At 46.9% G+C, this 24,209-nt stretch overlaps 1 protein-coding gene across 1 annotated transcript in view; it reads left to right on the top strand.

Annotated features, from left to right (window-relative positions):
* Positions 1-24,209, top strand: part of LOC138521238 (dehydrogenase/reductase SDR family member 4-like) — a 382,515-nt gene that overhangs the window by 255,167 nt on the left and 103,139 nt on the right. Inside the window, exons 6-7 of the mRNA XM_069633930.1 lie at positions 8,182-8,233; positions 9,161-9,295. Of these exons, the coding sequence (XP_069490031.1) occupies positions 8,182-8,233; positions 9,161-9,295 (187 nt within the window). The remainder of the gene's footprint in view (positions 1-8,181; positions 8,234-9,160; positions 9,296-24,209) is intronic.

Below are 24,209 nucleotides of genomic sequence, written 5' to 3'. Positions count from 1 at the left end.
ACTGATCACGCTTAGAGACAAAACATCCAATAGGTATAAATATTGGCCTGCGTTTATTTCCACCAACTTAGCTTTGACATATACCAACCAGGGAATTCTAGGATTTGGATGTTTAAGGATTAAATATCTAATCAACTTGTGAGTCAATTCTGCCTTATCATTAACCGATAATCGAAGCCACTGAGATAAAGACTGTGGCAGAATGATATTGCTAATCAAATCACAACCTAATTTCAGGTGGACTCCGAAGTTGGGGGGGCGTACGAGAAAGTACTAGCGATCTTTTGAATATGTTGTTTTCCACCACTTGGATTGAGTTTACATTGATTTAACCCCACAATTTCATAGCATATTTTTCAACCAAGACCACCTTTCCATTGTATATTTTTAGAGCCAGGTCGATCGGTTTAGCTTTAAACATGGCCATGGCTCTGGCCACCCAACCAATAGCTGGCTTGAATTTCATGGTACGTTTGTTCAGATGTAATTCTGAAGCGAGGAATCCAGCTTTCATCTGGAAGTAAATTTGTTGAATGTCCGCCCATTTGTAGCGCTATTATTGCGGCCCAAATTGCGCCGCAGTAATAGCACCCAGCATGCCTAATAGAGTCCTATAGACTCTTTACAAAATGGGGATTTACAGCCTTACCGCATCTCGGGATCCAGCGCTAATAGCGCCGGACCGAGTTGCAGTAACGCTATTTGCGTTGGCACTACCCCGGCGGATTTACCGCTGGGATACCGCCAAGCTTCTTATGAGGTACGCAGTCTAATTATTTTTTATTTTTTTATTTTTCATTTAGTTTATAACAAACTTTTTGAAAAGAGAAAGTAACCAGCCCACGCATCCCCCCTTATTTAAGAAAAAACTAAATTTCCTTTGTGCTCCATAATGTCACATTGTAGGTGGCGGTCCATCATAATTTCGATCTTCTTGTGCTTTTAAATTATGTGCACTACTCTTGTTTCGCTCTGTTGTGACTTTCAGCCTCCTTTAAGTCTGTTGGCATCGAATTCATTTTGCACAGAAAGTTTGTCAAGGCATATGCAACCTTGTCCTTTGCACTGGAGAACTTAATCCACAGCTCTTCTCCGCTAAGTGATGAATTTTGCATTACCACGTGGCCCAAGTGCAACGTTCTCAAAGATCTTAAGCCAGAGCAATACAGAGTTAGATGCTTTAATGTCTCTGAATGATTTCCACAAAATCGAAATGTCAGGTTTACGACACATTTTCTAAATCTGAGATTTAGGCTTACTTTTGTGTGAATAAGTTGAGCCGGAGTTTCAGCAAAGTCTTTTGATGATTTGAGTTTGGAGCTTTCTCTATATATATATATATATATATATATATATATATATATATATATATATATATATATATATATATTATATATATATATGGATATATATTTCCGACTTTTCCCCTCTTTAGCTGCGTCTTCCATTAGTTTGTGGCGATTCCTGTCATCTACCGTTGTACACCAATCTTGTTCCCATAGTTTCTTTTTTCACCTGATTTGGATTGGTTTTCAAAGTTTCGCTGTCTGTATTTAGCTCTTTTAGATAGTTTTCACAAGCCACAGCCCATCTAGCAGGTGTTGCGTCAGAACTCCTGCTTGCTAGGTCATCTAGAATATCGTACTGCGGAGTACGATTGTCAATAATGGTCTTTCTATACGTCGACAGCATATTCCAAAGAACTCTCGCATTTATCAACACCAAGCCTAGTTCATATCCCAAACAGGCAGTTGGTAGACCTTTCTGCAAATTTAATATGCGTCTCCAATACTGATTTTCCAGTTGTGACCATAGCATCGAAGGGGCTCCTAGGGCACATTATGCTCCATAGATTGTTGTCGGTACTGCTTTCTGATTGTAGAGGGCAATTACCGGCTTCAGTGAGAATTTGCCATATTTTTTATTTAATACTGCACCTTGGCATGCCAGTTGTATACATTTTTGCTTTGCATTATCTACCCAAGGAGCATCATTTAGGTTACTGTTTATCCACATGCCAACATTCTTAACATTTTTTACACAATTCAACGGTTCATTATTCAGCCTCCAGGTTGGATCAGTGGTTTTATTAGATCTTTTTGCTCTAGTTAAGATCTTGAAGAATCAGAACTTCAGACTTTGCTGGATTAATTCTTAATTTGTTGTTTGTCACATAGCTCTCTAAGGCTACTAGTTTCCGTTTGAGTCCAATAGGTGTGAGGTCCAGTAGGACAATATCGTCTGCATAAAGTAACCAATTTATTGTGGTGCCATTAATTTTTGGTGGAAATGAGCTGACGGCTCTGAGTGTCTCTCTGATGTCAGATAAGAATAAACAAAACAAGGTGGCTGCTAAAGGGCATCCCTGCTTTACACCATAGTTAGTCAATATTGGCTTACTTAATGTTCCGGCAATGTCCAATCTGATTTTGATTTCCGTCCTTGTATGTAGATCTTTGTTGGGCTGTAATAGCTTTCCCGGGCATTTCCATTTGGTCAGCTTTGCCCATAACAGTTCACGGTCTACAGAGTCAATCGCGTTGGACAAGTCAACAAAAGCTATATAGATTTTTTTGTTTTGTTGCATTGCTTCCATCTTCAGAAAATGTATGATGGTTAGATTTAAACTACATCCTACTCCTTTTACGAAGCCTGCCTGATGGGGATCAAATATTTTGGCTTCTTGGATCCACTTTAGTAGGTGTGCTTGCAATTGTGTAGCAAATATCTTGCCCACAACGTCGAGGAGCACAATCGGGCGATAGTTCTTAGACTCTGATCGAATGCCTTTCTTGAAGATGGGTACCACGATTGCGCTCCTCCAGGACGTTGGGATCTTTCGATTTTGTAGAATAGACTCAAACAGGAGGTAACAGAATTCTGCCCAGATTTCTGGCTGTTGTTTCAGCAGGTAGTTGGTAAGGCCGTAAGGCCGAGGGGCACTGGAGGTGCTCTCATGATGTTTCTTGCAATATCATCTTTCTCGATTGTAATTGCCCACTCACTCTCAACGGTAGCTGACTGTTATCGTATGGTTCTGTAGAAGTAAAAATGTTTGTGTAGTGTTCAACTCACACTTTCTCAGGGACCATGTTATTTATGAGCACGCCTTGCGGCGCTGTTATATCATTCAGGTATCTCCAAAAAGCACTTGTGTTTCTTTTGGTGAGTGTTTCTATCATAAGTTCAGTATCACGTTGCATCATTATGGATCTGTGGCTAATAAACCAATTTTTGTACCCTTGCTTTTCTTGCTTTATCACTCTTTCACGTTTTTACTTTTTCTAACCACTTCATTTAGTTTTTTTCTATTTTGATATTTCATTGTCCCAAGCATGATGATATTTGATATTTCATTGTTCTTCTTCACATGCATCTCACGATATGTTTCCAGTAATACAATATATTCAATCTGTTCGTCAGCTTGTTTTTGTTCAAGTGATTTTAACAAGGATCTCATATTAGGACCTTCTAGCCGTAAACTGTTGCATCTCGGTTTCACTACTAAGTGCTCGCTCTTCGCAGCACTTCCACTTTTGTGCAATTGCATCTCAATGTCGATTTTTAGCATATGATGGTCACTATGCACAATCTCTATTACTTGTAACGTTTCAACCTGGTATCTGACTTTTTCAGATGCAAACATATAGTCGATGGTTGACACTTGTTGCTTTCTCTGCCACGTCGATTGTGCCGGGACATCCCCCGGGGTGTTTCCATTTAGCATCACTAAATTCCATGCCTTGATTTCATTGAGGCACGCGTCCGCAGCTCGATAGCTGTTTCCTAATCGATTTTCTTGATTCTGGGTATTCTTTTTGTGTTGGCACTCTATGCTGAGATCTCCACAGATCAATATATTCACGTCTTCTTCTTTCTCGTGAATATCAGTTATTGTTTGTGAAACCTGGTCAATAAATGTTTCCCGTCCCGTAGCATCATGTTGCCAATAGATGATCATCACTACAAGGATTTTACCTATTTTTTTCAATTGGATTGGCAGTAGAATATTGACTACTTGCAGATATGGCGATACATTTTCATCATGCAGTATGCGTGCACCGCTCTCTGCTTTTACACGTGTTAAGACTCCTGCCATTGGCCGACCTTTCAGACCCTTCATGGCTGGATTAAAGGCAGTCTCAAATGCCGCAGCAATCGGAATTTTCAGAAGCCACGTTTCTTGTAGGCAGAAGATATCAATGCCACATAATTCTGCAGGTGCTTCTTCAAATAGGTGGGTGTGTCGTTCCATGATGCAATACGGAATTTTTCCACTGTTGGTTGGGCTGGCGTTAGCTCCTATTCTCGCCATTTAGGGTCTTTGCTACCCAGTTTCAGTTTTGTTCATCATTGGTATCAGTGATGCTATTCAATTTTGTCTGATCGGACTTTGAGACTCGTTCCGAGTTTGGAAGTAGCCATGCCCTTAATAAGGGCATGGCTGGCTCCAAACTCGGTCCGGGTTCCCTGAATGGGGAAATACCGGGCCATTCTGACCTTGTAGGGCCCGGTATTTCCCCATTCAGGGAACCCAGACCGGGTCCATCCCCATTTGAGCCCCCATAGTGCTTAATGGGAATGGGGAGCATGCTAACAACGGGCCCGATCAGTTGTTTCGATCAGTTTGGGTAATACCTTATTACTGTATACCACTGCATTACCGCACCACCCAACTATGGGTTTGGCAGAAGGTTGGAGGATTCACCTCCAGCGATGAGTTGGAGGTAAACCTGCCAGCTTTCTGCCAAATTTTTGCAGAATTACTGCAGCGGTAATTCCAGCGTAAATGCCCCATTGAGCCCTATGGACTAAAAAAATGGGGATATGCACCGCCACTTGTAATCTGGTGGTAATGCCACCGGACCAAGTGGCAGTAACAGTAATACTGTTAGGTGGTATCTGGATGGATCTACCATCCAGATACCACCAAACTCGTAAGGCATCCCAATCTGGGCCTGGCACCCTATTCCTGTTCTGGTGTTTTATCACTGAGATTTCTTCCACCGTGAATACGATCTCTGTGCCCATATCTACCCCCGTTATCAGTGGGATGCCCTCCTCCAAAGCCGTATCAGGGGTAGCCCCACATGCTCCCACACTATATAAACTGGAATAATGATCTAGCCAGGCCTTGTCCAAGACCATGGTGTCCAACACCTGGGACATGTATTTATAGAAAGGGCCATTGTTCACTATTTACCAAAAGAGCTTGGAATCATTATTCTCGGCCACTAAAACCCAATTGGCCCAGCCAGTGGTTTCAATCTCTCTCTTCCTAATAGCTTTAATCTCGTTATAGGAGGCCCTGGCAGTAGTAATATCACTTTTGGATGAGAAAGGTTTCTTTAATACCGCCAGCAACCTTGTTTTGGCTTTGGTGCATTCCGAGTTGAACCAGCCCACACTGTCCTGCAACTTCTTTTTGCAGTCTGTAATGGTAAAAGTGTCCGATATTTTACACATTAAGGACGAGAATCTGAATAGATTACCACTCTGATGACTCAACCCTTCCTGCAAGGCATCAATCTCACACCAGTTATTGGAAACTAGTTCCCTCATTAAGCCCCCTTGCCATTTCAGTCCACGCGGAGTGCCATCCAGTGCCACATCCGACAAAAAAGTCTGCAAGAGTGGTTTGTGCCTCCCTGGCTTTTGGAGCTCTAACACAGTCGGAAAAGGATCACTACAGATCTCACCGGCAACATGAACATTTAAAACTAAGCCCCAGAATTGTACAGGCCAAACCCAAGGTGGGAACCTCAATATTCACTGGTACCTTGAGGTAGAGACATATAATAATACAAAAAATGGTACCAGGAAATGAGGAAAACAACTGAAAGAGGAAGGCAAGGGAATGTAAAGATCAAATCATCATTTTATTTAGAAATCTTTGTCCTGGAATGAACTATTATCAATAATGATTAGTTTCTTGATTTTTTGGAACTATCAATAAATTGAAAAGACGTGTACTAATGAAATGAATAGTACTTTTTTGTGACACTTTAGCTCATTTATCTGACTTTTAGATGTTCAATTAGTGAATGAATGGTTGAATGCTTGAACAGTCAAAATGTTTTTTAAAAATTGATTAAATTATTTCATAAAATGTTGTTTATACAAATCTAAATAAAATGAAATGATGATTTGATCTTTACATTCCCTTAGCTTCCTCTTTCAGTTGTTTTCCTCATTTCCTGGTACCATTTTTTGTATTACCAGAATTGTACAGGGACACACAGATAATCAATAGTGGAATGGCCCAAAGCTGTAGAAAACGTGAGTTTGCCCGGTATATCAGCAGAAAAACAATCATTCACTGAGCGCAGCCCCGAGTCAGAAGCACTGCCAGAGCCTCAATCCTTCCACACAGATTCTAGAATCCATCATCCCCTGTGTGGGGATCCCTGGCGAGTTATCTCCAGTTGCATCAAATAATACACGTTCTGGTCCCTCCCCAAGCTTTGCATTGAAATCCTCCCACCCCCGCCCGGATAGGGCTCGTGTCCTGCGATGCAACCATATTGGACAGACTCTCAAATACAGTAGACAGTGCTGATAGACAGCCTCTTGAATATTGAGAATGGGGACGATTATAAAAATGAACCAACACAAAATCATTTGCATTGGCCTTATTGACTCTGACCACTTGGAGAAAAGAGTATGGAATTGTCTTGGGAGGATAGCTTAGGGGCAACGTGCTCGCCTTGGAAGCAAGATGACATAGAGCAACGTACGCGCTTAGAAACCTCTGGGTATTAAGCGCGTTATAAATAACCTATCATATCATATGATATCAAATCTCAGTTAAGATAGATTCACTTGCAAGAGTAGTCTTTACCAATATGGACAAGCCCCTAAAACAATGGCCGCTGGCATTCTTCTGGGCCAAAATACAATATGCAGTAAATCCATCCACTATCACCTCCTCCAGCGACCAATTCTCCTGGAGCAGGATGATGTCCGCCTGCTCAAAGGAAGTCAATACCTCTGGGATGGCCAGGCTTGATTCCACGACATGACCATTAGTGACTGCGCCACTGAGGAATCATCGAGGCTAATTGGAGCAGGCCCCTCCATCACCACACCTCTTTGTGGAGGACATATCAATGAGGCCCCGGGTTTAATATTTTAGCAATATTACCCGAGCAACGGGTGCATTACCGGGCCAGGTAATGCCCCGGGCCAGTTAGAAGCCTGATCGAAACTTTTTGTTAAGTTGAGAAAGGATGCAGTTGTTTCTGAACTTAAAAAAAAAGATGGCCGACATGGTTCCGGAGAAGGGACTACGTAGTCCCTTCTCCCTTTCCATGATGGGCATTTTCAAGGCTGCAAGGACGTGCCAGAAACACTGCAGTTCCCAGCATCGGTGAGGGACCAGGCAGCGCAAGTTAAGTGGAGCATGGATGGGGGGGGGAAATATGTGGAAAGGGGGGTAGTTGGGAAGGGGATGTGGGGACACGCAGCAGAACAGCAGTACTTACCGGAGCACCCGGCGGGGGAAGATGGTGGCCTACGGCTATGAGGATGCTCGGATTGCGGGATTGCCATGTGATAATGCCCTGGTTTTTGAGGCTCATTGGCTGGGAGGCTGGGAGCCCCCTTGCCAGGTACTTAAGAGGCTAGATTAAAGCAAGCTGAAAGAGGCCCAATGAGGAGGTGTTTTGGCCAGGGAGGAGCAGGGACTGGGTGGGAATGGCCATAGGGATTAGCAGGGTCATGGACAGTCAATGGTGGGAAAATATCCAAACAACACCTTCAAGCTTTGTATCCCACTTCATATGCCCTTTCTGGCTATCTGTACTCTAATGCTATAGTTTCTGCTTATAGGTGGCACCTAAAAGCCCACATTAATCACAGCCTGTCGGATGGCAGTCTCCCTGCAGATTACCGAGTGCTAATCCTGTAGAGAGGCTTCAGGGTCCCTGCAAAGAGCAGAAAACCCTGCCAGGGAAACGTTGCTTTGAATTGAATGAGGTGGACCCAGAAAATGAATGCCTTTTCCATGTGTTTTGTTTCATGCACACTCCCTTCGTAATAAGGCTTTAATAATGGTTGGAAATGTTGAAGTGGTTAAGTTGCTTGGGGCGGGGCGGGGGGCGGTCGCAACGAGAAGCTGGTAAAAGTTGTGTTGATGTTCTCATGCTTCTCATTTAATCCTGTTGCACACCTTTGTTGCAGGGGCGGCTCCATCATATTTATCTCATCCATAGGTGCCTTCAACCCTGTACCAGTAAGTCATGTACTTTTAAATAGTGTAGTGTTGGGGGTGTCTGCGGCATGCCATAGCTCTCAACCTTTTGTGGCGCAGGGCGGTGAGAAACTCCCGATTTTGTTTTTTGCATGTGAGAGCCCATTGGAATATAAAAAAAGCACGTGAGTTGAGAAGTATGGCGCACCTCGCCTACCAAGGTCCCAAGGGCACACATTGATTACATGTTACTGTCCATAAAATATCCTTTAGAAACAACACAACAGTAGATAGCGGTTCCAGGGCAACACAACCTCCACAAATAAAAATGAATTGCAATGTTGGTGGGATCACAATATCTGAGCAAAATACAGCTGGGGTTTTAGCTCTTTGGGTCTATGGTGATACTAACATCACTTCATTTTCTACCGAGAAAATGTCTAATAGGATCTTTTCGGATTTACTGTGTGTATCTGGGCATTCTGGGATGATCATGTTAAGTGACTTAGATTGTGAGGCTTTCCTTCCAGCATCGTGTAGTGATTAGTGACTGTCTGGTGACATCATACTGATGTCACTGGTGGAACCTTGGTGCGCATCTTCTGCGTGGGAGGTCTAAGAGTGCCAGTTAGAGAAGAGTGAGGGGTAGGGTGGAGGGTGGCCTGGATGGGGGCGCCAGTGCTTCCCTTCCTTGATGTCTACTTAACATCTGCATACAACTAAGAGGCACCTGCAAAGAAGTGGACTTACTTGATGACTCTGTGTCCATCTTCCAATATACACATCTCCCTCTATGAGCTTCCAAAGTTGGGTGACCTACAGCTAGACTACAATGAACTCAACTCTTCAGAAATGTGGGTGATAGCAGTGCCCCAGATCTTCTGCCTCCGTTTGATTTCCTTTGCTGTGAACGCATCCTCCTGTTTCTTTCCATCACACTGAATGTCTCACTCTTGTTCCCTTACTTAGACTATTGGTCCTTACAGTGTCAGTAAGACAGCCATCACCTGCTTGACCAAGGTGCTGGCCCCGACCTTGGCTCCTATGAACATCCGAGTAAACTGCCTTGCACCCGGGATGACAAGGACCAAGTTCGGCAGCGTGGTAAGTTATGGGGTGGGGGCGTGGCAGATGGTGTGAGGAAGTTGCAAAGTAGGAATGCCAACTTGAACATTATAGGCAAGTTAATGTCTCAACGGAAGAGTGTCATGAAACAGCACAGGAGCTGAAATGGAAGTCTGTGGTGGGCTTTATTAGTGTACACTGCCAGAGATCGGTTTTGAGGTGAATTGTAATGTTCATACTCTGACATTCTTGACATACTGCATATGTGGATATTCTGAAGGAGTTGAATGGTTATCTTCTGATAGCTCATAAGCCTTCGTCATCTGATGTGGGTTGGAAAAAATATCTTTCAGTCTCCTCATCTTCCATTCACGTCACATCAGCATCTGAAGGACCCGATAAGCAGAGAGTTGCGTAACTGGGCGCAGAGAGTTGTTCAAGGGACTTTCCTCTTGATGTACATAGATGTACTCATATTGATAATATTTGGCAGAGTGGTACGAGTGAGGACAGGCTCATTAGATTGTGCCCTGGACTACTGGACAAAACGATTCAGATACATGACCTTGGCAATCGCAGATTGCATGATACCAGTAATCTGTTATATGTATATTGCTGAGGCTTGGAAATCTGCTTACATTCCCATGCTTTTCATCTAGTAGTTGACTCAGAGTATGAGATATTTTGAGAATTCAAAAACATGGCATACCTGTCACACAAACTATTCTACATGTAAAGGGACCCATGATCCTTCACGTGTGACATCTTCACATTGTGTTTTACGCCATTAGTTAAGCACAACTTTCAGAAAGAGGAAAAGTTCTATTCCTCTGGATGTGAGATCTTTTGTTTTGGTGCAGAGTACTTTCCAATCAAGGGAACAAATCATCCAAGCAGTTCATCCATGACCGTGTTCACTACAGAAGTACAGCAGGGAGAGAGGGTGATTATATACTGTGGTGAACCAGGAGGACTCCGACAATTATGGGTCATTCTCAAGAAGCTGCATTAAAAATAAAGGAATCAAAATGCTTAACTAGCCCTATCGATATGAGAGAAGTTCCCTGCCTAACAAAACAAAAGCTAAGGGTGTGCTTTAAAGTCCAATCTAAAGTTATTCAGTATGAATCCTATTCAACTACCTGGCCCTACCACTTTAGAAAAACATCTAACTAAAAGGGAAATGGCAGGCTTTGTACAATAGCCTCAACAGGCTGTCGGCCTGGCCCAATTGATATTTGCTTAGTTCTTGGGTTTCAAAATTCCTTTTTCCACCACAGGATATTCTTCACAGTCTTTATACCAAGTTAGTGATTAAAATGTTCCTGTTAACAAAGAAAAACGTCTCTTGTGTATATTTCCCTTCCTTCCGGGTTTCTGGTAAATAAACAAAAAATGACTTACTCCATCGAGGCGTTGTGTTTTCCCAAAGGTCTGTGATCTTCATATAGGTTATTTTCCTTTACCCAAGTTGTTTCAGATAAGGTGGCGATCCACTCTATCCTAACAGGGGTCTGTAACATCTGTTGCTTTCTCAGTCGTAATTTAAAGTGTTCATATCTCTTTCTCAACACCCCTTTATAGGGTAATGGCACTTAGGCTCACGTAACCTTGATAGCTTTCACAGTCGTTAATAACAATGTTCATACCTTGTAACGGTAGACTCTCTGATGGGTTTTTCAGGTTTCCGTAACCTTGTCAGCTTTCCCTGCGGCTACTTGTCATCGTAGGTCAGTGGTCAAAGTGAGCGGGAGCGTTGGTCCTCTACTTCTTTTAATTAAGTTTTACCGTTCCTATACTTTTATTTTAAAAGAAACCATTCCGGAATGATTTTGTTTTAAAATAAAGATGTAGGAAGAAGTTGAAACTTACACTTTCAGTGCGCTGCACTAGGTGTTCCCTTAAACAGGCACATGTGTTTTGGGGTTTGTATTGTGCATGGGAGGGGAGTGGCAATGCGGATTGTGGGGAATGGTGCAGGCCAGTAGGGAACATAGTTGCACTACTACTTTTCAATAGCAAAACAAAAGAGTTGATGGCTGGAAGGTTTATAATAAATCTTGACCTCTGGCATTGCTCTGGGCAACCCTCCAGACCATCGTTCTTCGCCTGCCAAGCCATTACAAAAGGGGAAAAACCATAGGCAAATCAGGCTTGGTCCCACCCCCAAAGGGGTAGTCCAGCCCGAACTGCTAGGTCACATCCCTTTTGCACGAGACCACAAGCATCCCCAGACTTGTTTCAGCCTTGTTGGGCGTCATCAGTGAGGAGTAGCTTGGGTCTCTAGGCCCAGCAGGCAAGGGACCCACGGCTGGGCATACCCTTCCCACTCGGGGTGTCAATAGCAAAACAAAAGAGTTGATGGCTGGAAGGTTTATAATAAATCTTGACCTCTGGCATTGCTCTGGGCAACCCTCCAGACCATCGTTCTTCGCCTGCCAAGCCATTACAAAAGGGGAAAAACCATAGGCAAATCAGGCTTGGTCCCACCCCCAAAGGGGTAGTCCAGCCCGAACTGCTAGGTCACATCCCTTTTGCACGAGACCACAAGCATCCCCAGACATGTTTCAGCCTTGTTGGGCGTCATCATTGAGGAGTAGCTTGGGTCTCTAGGCCCAGCAGGCAAGGGACCCACGGCTGGGCATACCCTTCCCACTCGGGGTGACAATAGCAAAACAAAAGAGTTGATGGCTGGAAGGTTTATAATAAATCTTGACCTCTGGCATTGCTCTGGGCAACCCTCCAGACCATCGTTCTTCGCCTGCCAAGCCATTACAAAAGGGGAAAAACCATAGGCAAATCAGGCTTGGTCCCACCCCCAAAGGGGTAGTCCAGCCCGAACTGCTAGGTCACATCCCTTTTGCACGAGACCACAAGCATCCCCAGACATGTTTCAGCCTTGTTGGGCGTCATCAGTGAGGAGTAGCTTGGGTCTCTAGGCCCAGCAGGCAAGGGACCCACGGCTGGGCATACCCTTCCCACTCGGGGTGACAATAGCAAAACAAAAGAGTTGATGGCTGGAAGGTTTATAATAAATCTTGACCTCTGGCATTGCTCTGGGCAACCCTCCAGACCATCGTTCTTCGCCTGCCAAGCCATTACAAAAGGGGAAAAACCATAGGCAAATCAGGCTTGGTCCCACCCCCAAAGGGGTAGTCCAGCCCGAACTGCTAGGTCACATCCCTTTTGCACGAGACCACAAGCATCCCCAGACATGTTTCAGCCTTGTTGGGCGTCATCAGTGAGGAGTAGCTTGGGTCTCTAGGCCTCTCTTTGGGGTAGGACCAAGCCTGATTTGCATATGGTTTTTCCCTTTCTGTAATGGCTTGGCAGGCTGAAAAACGATGGTCTGGAGGGTTGCCCAGAGCTTTGCCAGTGGTTATGATTCATTCAAAACCTTCCAGCCATCACCTTTCTATTTTGCTAAAGTCACCCCGAGTGGGACGGGTATGCCCAGACGTGGGTCCCGAGTCTGCCGGGCCTAGAGACCCAAGCTACTCCTCACTGATGACGCCCAACAAGGCTGAAACATGTCTGGGGATGCTTGTGGTCTCGTGCAGAAGGGATGTGACCTAGCAGTTCGTGCTGGACTGCCCCTTTTGGGGTAGGACCAAGCCTGATTTGCATATGGTTTTTCCCTTTCTGTAATGGCTTGGCAGGCTGAAAAACGATGGTCTGGAGGGTTGCCCAGAGCTTTGCCAGTGGTTATGATTCATTCAAAACCTTCCAGCCATCACCTTTCTGTACTACTACTTTTCATACATTTTGACCACTGTCGTAGCTATGGTCCGACATGTGTGGAGCTTGGGGACTCAGGCTCCCTCATTCGATCTGGTCTCTGCGTCCATTACCGGCCTACCGGTTCACCACAGCTCATTGGTGGTCTTCCTGTCTCTGCTCCTACTCCGACCTCAGTTCCCTTGTGTGGTAAAATGCCAACCCTCAGGAGTTCGGCTTGCGGCTTGCTCGCCCTTCTCGTTGTCACTCTCCCCGTGGCCCAGCGTGGTCTGCCCCTCCAGGACATCAACGATGCAGATGCTCGCCTCTGCATAGCGGTTCCCTTTCCTCAGTAAGAGTTTCCTCTCTTATACAGGTCACACGAATAAACAGAACCGTGTCCTCCTTCGCTGACTATGGCATTCAGGATGTGTTCAGCACTGCCTGTAGCAAATACATGAAAAGAAGGATCTTTGTGGAATATAGTAGTTGTAGGAGATATTAGAGTCTTTTCCACATCCATATATGCAGACACAGTGGTTTGGATAGGGAGTTCCGCTCTGGAATCAGAGTATTTGTCCCCAAGAGGGGAGTCACTCCCAGTGAGGGCCAACTTGCCCAGAACCCTAGGGAGGGTCTTGCACCGCTGGCTCATCTACCTAGCCTCAAAGGGGGCAACTCCCTGGTGGCCCCCTTTGTGGGCCATACCATGCACATTAAAGGATCAAGCAGGAGCCAGTCTCCATTCTGACCTTCCCTTTATTCCTCTTCCCTTTCCCCTCCCTTTCCTCCCGCTTCTCGCTCCCTCCCATAGTCTTGAGTCGTTTCCCTTATAGGGACTCTGTCCTTATTCCCTCACAACACCTCCCCCCACATAACATGAGACTTCCCGGGCTACATTTGTTCAATCAGCCGTTGGGGTCTCCTTATGGTTCGATGAGCCCTGCTCGGTGGCTCGTGGGTCTCGCTCATATTTCCTCATTGCAGTGCTTTGTATGTCTCTCCATTCTCTGCTCCTTCCTTCTCGGTCACTGCCTGTTCCATTGGTTCAGGTACTTCCAAGTATAGCTCGTGGAAGAGGGAGGCCTTTGGTGTCATTCCTCCGTGGTCCTTTATCGTGGTTATCACTGGTTCTTTGTTCGCTGTGATTCAGAGGGGAACTGCGCGATATGTCCTTTCTTTAGCTTTCTTTGTCTCTCCTGAATCTTGTTCAGGCGTGTGGTTCTTTCCTTGGGTGACTTCCAAAGATCTATAGTGGATGTTGAGGAGGGTGCACTGTAGTGCCTTCCGATGACTGAGACAGTTGTGCGCTGTGGCGGGACTCGGTGCCATGTGGATGGCAGCAGGTCTTCTGTGGTCTTCCCGGGTTGGGTCGCAGCGCGATTGTCCCTTTGGCTGTGCTGTTCGCCACTGGACCACATGGGGTTGGGACTTGCCCAGAGGGTATGCTGGTTCTTTGCGGACGTTGATTGTGGCTTCTGCGTCTCCACCAACTCCCCGTTTCGGCATCTCGTAAGGTCCTCAGTGGTTTACCTTCGGGCGGAGTGGGTGTTGGATGGCCTTCATGACGGCAGTCTGTGCCACCAGTGGTACTAGGTGTCTCTCTTGTGGTGGCGGTGCCTGGATCCTTCCAGGTATTGACCGGGCATCGGGCCCTCTTGATGGGTAAGGACCTCTGGCCGGGCTCGATGGTGGAGTAGGTTGGCATGAAGGGTTTGTGGGCGGTCTCACTCTGCACATTGCCTGAAAGTGGCTTTCTTGGCCACATCGCCGGCATCTCCGTCTGATGGCCGGGCATGGCTGGCTGTGCGGGACTGCAAATCTGCACCTGTGGCATTGCGTGTTGCTCCGGATTCGTTGCTTGTGGCTTCTAAGTTTTCATCTCCTTCAGGGTCCTGTAGGCCTATAATGTTCCAGCAGCCCTACTGTGAGGGCCGCAATGGAGTCAAATTTGTTTTTGCTTTCAATGGCGGCAGCCTGTGCGTCTACTCGCTCGTACGTTCTTGCCAGAGTGAGTATTTTTATTAGGGGTAGGGGCTTTTTGAGAAGGTGTTTTCTGAGCGTTGATGAGGTGCACCCTTCTATGATCCTCAGCCGTATAGCCTCCTCATCATTGAAGTTGGCGAAGTCGCAGTTCATTATTCTCTGCTGGAGACGGCTAACAAACTCCCCAATTGACTCATGCAGAAGCTGCACGTGTTGATTGAATGCGTAGCGTTCATAGTCTTTTTTGGTGTGCTCGTGGGTCTCGCTCATATTTCCTCATTGCAGTGCTTTGTATGTCTCTCCATTCTCTGCTCCTTCCTTCTCGGTCACTGCCTGTTCCATTGGTTCAGGTACTTCCAGGTATAGCTCGTGGAAGAGGGAGGCCTTTGGTGTCATTCCTCCGTGGTCCTTTATCGTGGTTATCACTGGTTCTTTGTTCGCTGTGACTCAGAGGGGAACTGCGCGATATGTCCTTTCTTTAGCTTTCTTTGTCTCTCCTGAATCTTGTTCAGGCGTGTGGTTCTTTCCTTGGGTGACTTCCAAAGATCTATAGTGGATGTTGATGAGGGTGCACTGTAGTGCCTTCCGATGACTGAGACAGTTGTGCGCTGTGGCGGGACTCGGTGCCATGTGGATGGCAGCAGGTCTTCTGTGGTCTTCCCGGGTTGGGTCGCAGCGCGATTGTCCCTTTGGCTGTGCTGTTCGCCACTGGACCACATGGGGTTGGGACTTGCCCAGAGGGTATGCTGGTTCTTTGCGGACGTTGATTGTGGCTTCTGCGTCTCCACCAACTCCCCGTTTCGGCATCTCGTAAGGTCCTCAGTGGTTTACCTTCGGGCGGAGTGGGTGTTGGATGGCCTTCATGACGGCAGTCTGTGCCACCAGTGGTACTAGGTGTCTCTCTTGTGGTGGCGGTGCCTTGATCCTTCCAGGTATCGACCGGGCATCGGGCCCTCTTGATGGGTAAGGACCTCTGGCCGGGCTCGATGGTGGCGTAGGTTGGCATGAAGGGTTTGTGGGCGGTCTCACTCTGCACATTGCTTGAAAGTGGCTTTCTTGGCCACATCGCCGGCATCTCCGTCTGATGGCCGGGCATGGCTGTCTGTGCGGGACTGCAAATCTGCACCTGTGGCATTGCGTGTTGCTCCGGATTCGTTGCTTGTGGCTTCTAAGTTTTCATCTCCTTCAGGGTCCTGTAGGCCTATAATGTTCCAGCAGCCCTACTGTGAGGGCCGCAATGGAGTCAAATTTGTTTTTGCTTTCAATGGCGGCAGCCTGTGCGTCTACTCGCTCGTACGTTCTTGCCAGAGTGAGTATTTTTATTAGGGGTAGGGGCTTTTTGAGAAGGTGTTTTCTGAGCGTTGATGAGGTGCACCCTTCTATGATCCTCAGCCGTATAGCCTCCTCATCATTGAAGTTGGCGAAGTCGCAGTTCATTATTCTCTGCTGGAGACGGCTAACAAACTCCCCAATTGACTCATGCAGAAGCTGCACGTGTTGATTGAATGCGTAGCGTTCATAGTCTTTTTTGGTGTGCATAATCAGTTTGTCATTGACTGCTGCGAGGAGGAGTTGGTATGTGTTTCTTTCCTGCGCAGGGATCATTTTCATGATCCCTTTGATCTCCTGGCCTGCTAGGTTGGTGAAGATGGCCACTTTGTTCGGGGGGTCGGGGTCTCCTATTGCCTGCATGAAGTTCTCAAATTCACCAAACCATTTTGTCCATCTTTGTCCTTGGTCGTGGTGTAGGTGGAGGGCAAATGTGTTGGGGCGTCTCAAGAACATGGCTTGTGACGCAGGTCCTGGGCTTGCGAAGGTTTGGACACCTTCATCAGTCATCCTGGCAGTGCGGAGTGTGGTGGGTATGTTGGTTATTCTTCTGCCGGGCTATGTGCATGCCCAGCTGCTCCAGGTCAGGGCTCTGCTTGCCTGGCCAGTCTGCCGTTGGGGTGTGGGTTTTCCTCGTGGTGTGACTACTGCCTGGGTGGTGCTTGAGGCGGGTGGGTCATGCCTATGGGCCTTAGATCCATGGTTTTGTGGTCTATGCCTCACTTCCTCGTGATTTCCAGCAGAAGTGGGCATGGTTCTCTCTTGCTTTGTCCTTTTATGTACCAGAGCGTTGTGAGGTATGGTAGTGACTGTCACAGTGCTGCCTAATGCACTTTCACTGGTGTTGTTGGTGCTGTGTGGTTTGCTCCGCATTACTGGCTACTTTTCCACATTGCATGCTCCTGGAGGCACCCTGGTGAGGGGTCTTCTATTGTCTCTTGGTTCATCAACTTGAGGTCCCGTGCTGTGTGTTCCTTAAATCAGGGGCGGGTTCTCTATTCTGTCTCCTTTTTAACGGTGGTGGCTGCTGGAGAGGCGCTTCCCTCCTCACCTGTCACATTGGTGAATGGTCATACGTGACCCATATGGGCCCACTACCCCTTGCGATGGGGGGCTCAGCAACTCCTTACCGGTGTCTGCTGGGTGGCGCAGCGTTATACGCCTGTCTGCCTGCAGCCCACGGGGGTGGACTGAGCACTCCGTCTTGGTCTGCTTCACTTCGGATGTCTACTGTTTCCGCTGGCTGCCACGTGTTGTCCTCTCCGACGCCACTGCCACTTTTGGACACCGTCTCGTTGTAGCAGGGTAATCTACACGTCGCACTTTCTCTGCGACGCACTCCACTGTGCTCTTTACTGCTGGGCTTAACTCCTTATTCCTGCTGTATTGTACACCTGCCGCTGCTGGTCCCTGCGGCATTCCTCTCTCAGCTGGTCCTCCTCCGTTGTCTCCGCTGCTCGGCACGCTTCGCGGGCTGTTCCTGGCTCGCAGTGCTTGCTGCTGGGCTCAGCACTCTCACCAGTCATGCTGCAGGGCGATCCACGTCCTCCGTGTTGCTGCAGGCCCCACGCAGCCGTTGTTTCCTTGAGCGCTGCTGGGCTTTCTTCTCTTGCCGCACAGGTAATGCGGGATCATTTGCTGGGCGTTCCGCGCCTATCACTCTGCTGGGCCCCTTTCCGCCCGCCTCACTCTGCTGTGCATTTACTATCGGTCGCCGGATAGTTGCTGGGCACGCTCCGCCCACCGCCTTGTTGCTGGGCACGTCCTTCCCACCTCGTCATTGTTGGGCACGCGGCCCCCCCGCTGCACTCCTCACTGCTGGGCACGTCTGGCCCACCTCCACACTGCTGGGCACTTCGCCGGGGCTGCTGCGTGCTGCTCCACTAGGCACGCTGCTCTCGTAGTACTGCCAGGCTGTCCCTGCTTGCCACTGCCTTCACTGCTGGGTGGTACGCACCCGTCCTGCTTTCCTTTCCCACTCGTCTCACATTCTTCTGCTGGACCTGTCCGCCGCTGCCTTCTGTCTGCAGGGTTCCTCACCCTTCTATTCGTCCTGCTGCATGGTGTGGGGCCTCATGGCCTCGTCACCAGTTGTTGGCGCCCTTTAGGCCAAACCATGCACATTAAAGGATCAAGCAGGAGCCAGTCTCCATTCCGACCTTCCCTTTATTCCTCCGTCGTACAACTGAACTCCCTCTTCCCTTTCCCGCCCCTTTCCTCCTGCTTCCCACTCCCTCCCATAGTCTTGAGCCGTTTCCCTTAAAGGGGCTCTGCCCTTATTCCCTCACAACACTCCCCTCTGGGGCAAAGGGACACATTGTTCAGATTTGTCACAATATCTTTATATTGTTTAAGGCCTAGAGAAAGCCTTTTTTTCCCCATCCCCATTGTATATGAAGTCCAAATGGAGAACACTCCATTTAAGTTCTGCACAGGGTGTAATTCCAAATTCCCATGGAAGGACATGCACAAAGTGCGCAACATTTGTCTACCCACAGTTAGGGAGCCATGAAACGTGATGGGGGCAATGCCATGCAGGCGGACTCGGCGAAGGGTGAGTGAAGCATTCAGACACAGGAACAAAAATGCCAGGGATTTGGAAACTGGGGTAGACACCAACTCCCAACAGCCATAGAAGAAGGTGCCACTAGGTAAGGCCTTACATTCAATCCCCAGCTCCGAAGACCCATCATAAAGATGAGTTATGAAGAAGACTCCTGGCGATTGAGTGGCTGCACAAACACACAAATCAAAACATAAGTACCATCACAACACTAGACGAGACAAAGGCGAAAGATGGGGATTGGCCCACAAATGCAAAGAGGAGATGCTTGAGCGCAGTAAGCGTTGATGCCAGGAAAAGCAAACAGATCACACAAACAACCTAGAAACATCAACGCACAGAAAAGAGAGCTATTAAAAAGCAAACATCCACTTCCATTCCTCTCACAGGGCAAGATAAAGACACCTACAATGAAGGAGGTGGAACACTCACTGCTTCAATCCAGTAGAATAGTTTAGTTGACATTTCGGGCTCATGGTAAGAGTGGGATGAGGAGGCTGGCGCAGAGGCCGATATTTTCAGTGTCGTAACCCCTGTTCAAATGCCAATTTAAGTTACTACCCCATCAGAGGATACTTCTCGACTGCCATAAAAAAAATCTTTTTTTAAATCGACCATGAAAGACATTAAACAAACAATGTCTAGGACGGTAGCTTTCATGGAGCAACGCAAACAACCAGCTCAAAGAAGAACATAGGAAAATCTCATGAAGAACCTATAAAGAAGAGGCCTGGAACATACTCTCACTTAGACCCCTAAATTGAACCTTACTTTGATCAAGATAATCAAGGAGCCTGGGAAACTGATTTGCATGAGGGGGTATCCCAATTACACAGACCAAGACAATTACATTATGGTATCTCTTGATGAGGAGGACCCCCACCCCCCAGTCACGTCTTCCCCCTCAGGATATAACTATCAGTACACAGCCCTATAAATCAGGATGGCAGAACATTTTGGTATTCTGGCTCGGAAACCGGATGAAGATGTTGACTTTATTGAAGACATATTGGAAGAGAAGAAACTTATCTCATACAATATTCCCTTATTGAGCTCAATCAAAAAATGCATCGCCCCTTCCTTAATAAAGCCAGTTATTACCAAGCCAGAAATGCAAGGCTGGAGAAGAAATCCAATCCTTCCCCATCAGATCCAATGTACAACAGGGGCCCTCAGCCCCAGACTCTTCAGCAGTAACAGCTGCCAAGAAAAGGGCAAATGCTCCAATGTCTGCCACACAGTGTCCCCAGACAGGGAAAGCCAACGTGTTTATTCATTTAGCCATTAGTGGATTACAGTGTCAGAATAGCCAACGCTACTGCACCCAGGGACATATATAACCGATCCTAGCGGGTTGACATTGAGGCATTGGGGAAGCAGATCCTCCAGATTTACACGCCACCTTTCAGAAAACAGTACAGGAGGGGAAACAAACTGCTGAAGCTCTCATAAAGAATGCACTGAATGCTGCAGAAACATCAGGGCATCATGTTGCGGAAGTGCAGTGCAGTGTTACAACTAGCTTCGCCCAGCAGACCATACACTGATTTAGCACTCTCTCTCTCTCTAGCTCTCTCTCTCCCCGTGTCTCTGCGCTCTCTTCGCTATCTCTCTCTCTCTCTCTCTCTCTCTCTCTCTCTGATCTTTGACTTTTTGGGTGAGAGTAACATTGTTATGTGCATGTTTACTGGAGCTACCGCAATCGTTGCTTTCACCCGTGTGACAAGATGGGGACACAAGCAGGCATCTCGGGATGTCAGAGAGACTGTGCTGTTTTTGCAGAAGAAGGTATTAAAAACCTAAAAGTTGAGGTTGAATTTACTTACATTTTAAACTTGTTATTATTCCAATGTTTATTTTTAATGATGACCTCCATTATATCTTTTAGTTATAATAAGATCCTTACACTCGTCTTACTTCATTAAAACCTACATGACCAAATACATTATTTTCTGATAGAAGGCTATCATTCCAAGATGGAGACTCTGGTACACTCCCTTTGTACACTTTTGAAATACCCTTATGAGAAAAGGCAATGGGGCAAATATCACCAGTGAGAGTTCCAGTTGGCTTTGAATAAAATCAAATAGCATTTTGCGAACATAAGAATGATGACAGATCGGTATATTAGACACGTAAGTATGTGTGTTATACATGGATTGTATGCTTTAATACACAATGCAGACTCAGCGTGGTGCTAATTTCATTTTTTACAACACTCACCGTAACAAACATTTCTGTAACACACACATTGGACCATATATTCTGATTTAGACAGCATCCAGATTTGAATGCAAGAATGGCAAGCTTTAGGACCCAAGATGTCTGCAGACCAGGACCTGACTGCAAGTATGGCAGCAACGGCATAAAGTGGCTGCAATGGAACTACTGCCCCTTTTAATGATTTGCTGCACTATAGGTAACTAAACATGGGCAGTAATTCCCCTTTGTGTAATTCCACTGGAGGCATTAGCACCCAGGAAGTTACTACCAAGAACCATTGCTAATTCCTCTGGCACTAATTCCACAGACAGAATTAGCACTGGAGAATAAAATGTAAATACTACCATATTGCAGGGTGAAATGCTACCAAACACAGGTGTTCATACTGCCGAAAACACAGTGCAGTTATCAGGTGGAGGGACATGCATCCAGGTGACAGAAATTGACCCAAAGCAGCACTGAGTAGGCTCTAAAAGTGTATTTAAGGGTCACAGTATCTGCAAACACACTTTCAAACACCATGCAGCTTCTAGCAGTAGCTAACCTTGAGCTCCAGAATCTATTGCTTTGCAGGTGTGTGCAGCAGCATTGTCCCTTACACAGCCTGCACAAAGGCAAAGGAGATGCCGTGTATGGACAGTGCCCATTTCCAGGGTCAGACCATCAACCTGGCCACTCACTGATAGGCAGCTAATTATATTATACCCACAAACAGGAAGCATATACACAGTTAGATACAGACAGGTACAGAGAGCAGGACCAACATAAGAACAGCCATCTCACCACTGTTGAAGCTTGTATTGGTGCTGCACTTTTGTGCCAGAAGCACTTTCTAGCACACTCCATGGCATGCCACAGCCCATGTTCTCCATAGTGCTTGGTCAGGTTCTAGATGCGATCATGCAGCATGCAGTCCTTCACATCTCCCTTCCCACCGCCCCAGCAGAGGTAAATGTGTCAATGGGAAGAGTCTAAGCATCTACCTACTTCCCAAATGTAACAGCAGTTCTGGACTGCACACATGCCACATTGGTGGCCCTCTCCATGTGTCGGAAGAACCGCAAATCACATCATTTGCTAAATGTACAGGTGACCTGGGATGCTGACCAGTTAGAGAGCTACTGTTGTGCCCATATTCTGGGTTCAATCCATGATGCTATGGTCCTGGGGAAAAGGACGCTGCCTACATATATGGTGATTTACAGAGGACAAAGGAGCACGCTCCTAGGTGAGTAGAAACAGCAGGAAAACATCCCACAGGGTTTCCATGTGAAGCATTAGGATTGACTGAAGGTTGTTCACACCAATGTAATGCATATAACATGCAAAGTGTACCACAGTGTTGTGCATGACTGACCTGCTCTTTGTTATGCCACATAAGAAGCCCTACAGTACCTTGCACACCCATGCATAATGACATTAGTCAATGGCAAATGTATAATACCACATGTACAAAGACTGGACTACAGGAACTGTAATGCATAGGGGAACTGTACAGGGACATGTCATGGCACAGATCTTCAGTTGATGATGGGAGCACAACACACGAGGAACATGCACAAAACACAGAGATGGTGATTAAGAAAATAGAGAACAGCATGAAGTTTTGGGTTAAGCTCCCCCTGCTAATGATGGGACGGGGAGCAATGCTTAAGATGGTGGTATTGCCCAGGTTGTTGCACTGCTTCGCAAACATTCCATACTTGATACCTAGAGCGTTTTTTGTCAAATGGGACAGTGTATGCAGGGACTTCTTATGGCACGGGACGAGGCACAGAGTGGCCCTATGGAAGCTACAAAATCCATATGAGAAGGGAGGCATTAAACTACCGAATTTTGAGGCATACTACACGGCCAGCCAACTGCAATTTGTAGCGAAATGGCTCTGTGATGAGCCGACCTCGGAATTTAAACTATTCCAAAGGGATAGCGCCCCATTCTTTCTAAAGGAAGTGATTTGGTTACCCAAGCAGGAAATGGGGAGACGCCCGGGGATGATGAAGCTCGGCTGGGAGATATGGCGAAAGGCCTGTCAGCTGATGGGAAACCCGGCCCCATGCTCCCCGCAGATCCCACTGGTTGTCGGCCTGTCAGCTAATGGGAAACCCGGCCCCATGCTCCACGCAGATCCCACTGGTTGTTGTGGCGGGCAAGGACAGGCAATTGAGGCAGGCTATCAGGAGATACTGGGAAACGGCTGGGATATCAATAATGGGGGATATATGGCAGGAGGGGACCATACAGGACTTCGAAGGACTGGTGGAAGATACAGGGCTACAGGCAGGCCAGTACATAGTGTATCACCGGATGGTACCGCGAATCAGAGACCTGGTCAGAGATGGTGTTGGCAGAGGAGCCTGATACCACCATAGATATGATATATGATATAGCGGAAGGAGGGCACGAAACATCTAGGATATATGAGATGATAATGACTAAGGTGGGGAAAGAGGTGACACAACTCAGGCTGGACTGGGAGGAAGAGGTGGGGAACCAGATGAGTGATGGGATGTGGGAACGAGCTCAACGGTACCACAAAAAAGTGTCAAGAAATGCCAGATTGCAACAGATACAATTATATGTAACCCACAGGGCGTATATGACACCCCAGAGAATAGCCAAATTTAGGAATGCAGGGCACCAAGCATGCCCGAAGTGTAATGAAGAAAACGTCGGGATGACACACATGTTCTGGTCGTGCCCGATAATAGAGCAATTCTGGGGGGAAATTGCACAAAAGATGGAGGGCAAAGGAATTAAAATGAGGGTAGACATGGCGTGGGCTTGCCTAATAGGAGGGTTCCCCAGTCCATCTAAATTTCAGCATGTGAGCAAGCTGAAAGACTTGGCGTATGTCCTGGCAAAAAGAAGAATTGCTATGGGATGGAAGGCGAGCTATAAACCTAAACTTGACCTACGGTGGAAAGATCTGCAGCAATGGGCAGAAGCGGAGACGGGGGCGTGGCAAGAGGCGGGCAGAGGAGGGGAGGGGGAAGAGGCGGGCTCTCTGGCAAATTGGAGGCAACTAATAACAGAACTTTTTGGGCCCACGTATGATGATTCTAGTGGTCAGGATTCAATGTGTGCAGACGATGAGGAACCCCTAACGCAGGAAGCAGAGGCAGAATAAATAAG

The sequence above is a fragment of the Ambystoma mexicanum genome, chromosome 13 (genome assembly GCF_040938575.1).
Source record: "Ambystoma mexicanum isolate Mex_15411 chromosome 13, UKY_AmexF1_1, whole genome shotgun sequence".
In the NCBI taxonomy this organism is placed as follows: Eukaryota; Metazoa; Chordata; class Amphibia; order Caudata; family Ambystomatidae; genus Ambystoma; species Ambystoma mexicanum.
This window is presented reverse-complemented; position numbering and strand designations above follow the sequence as displayed.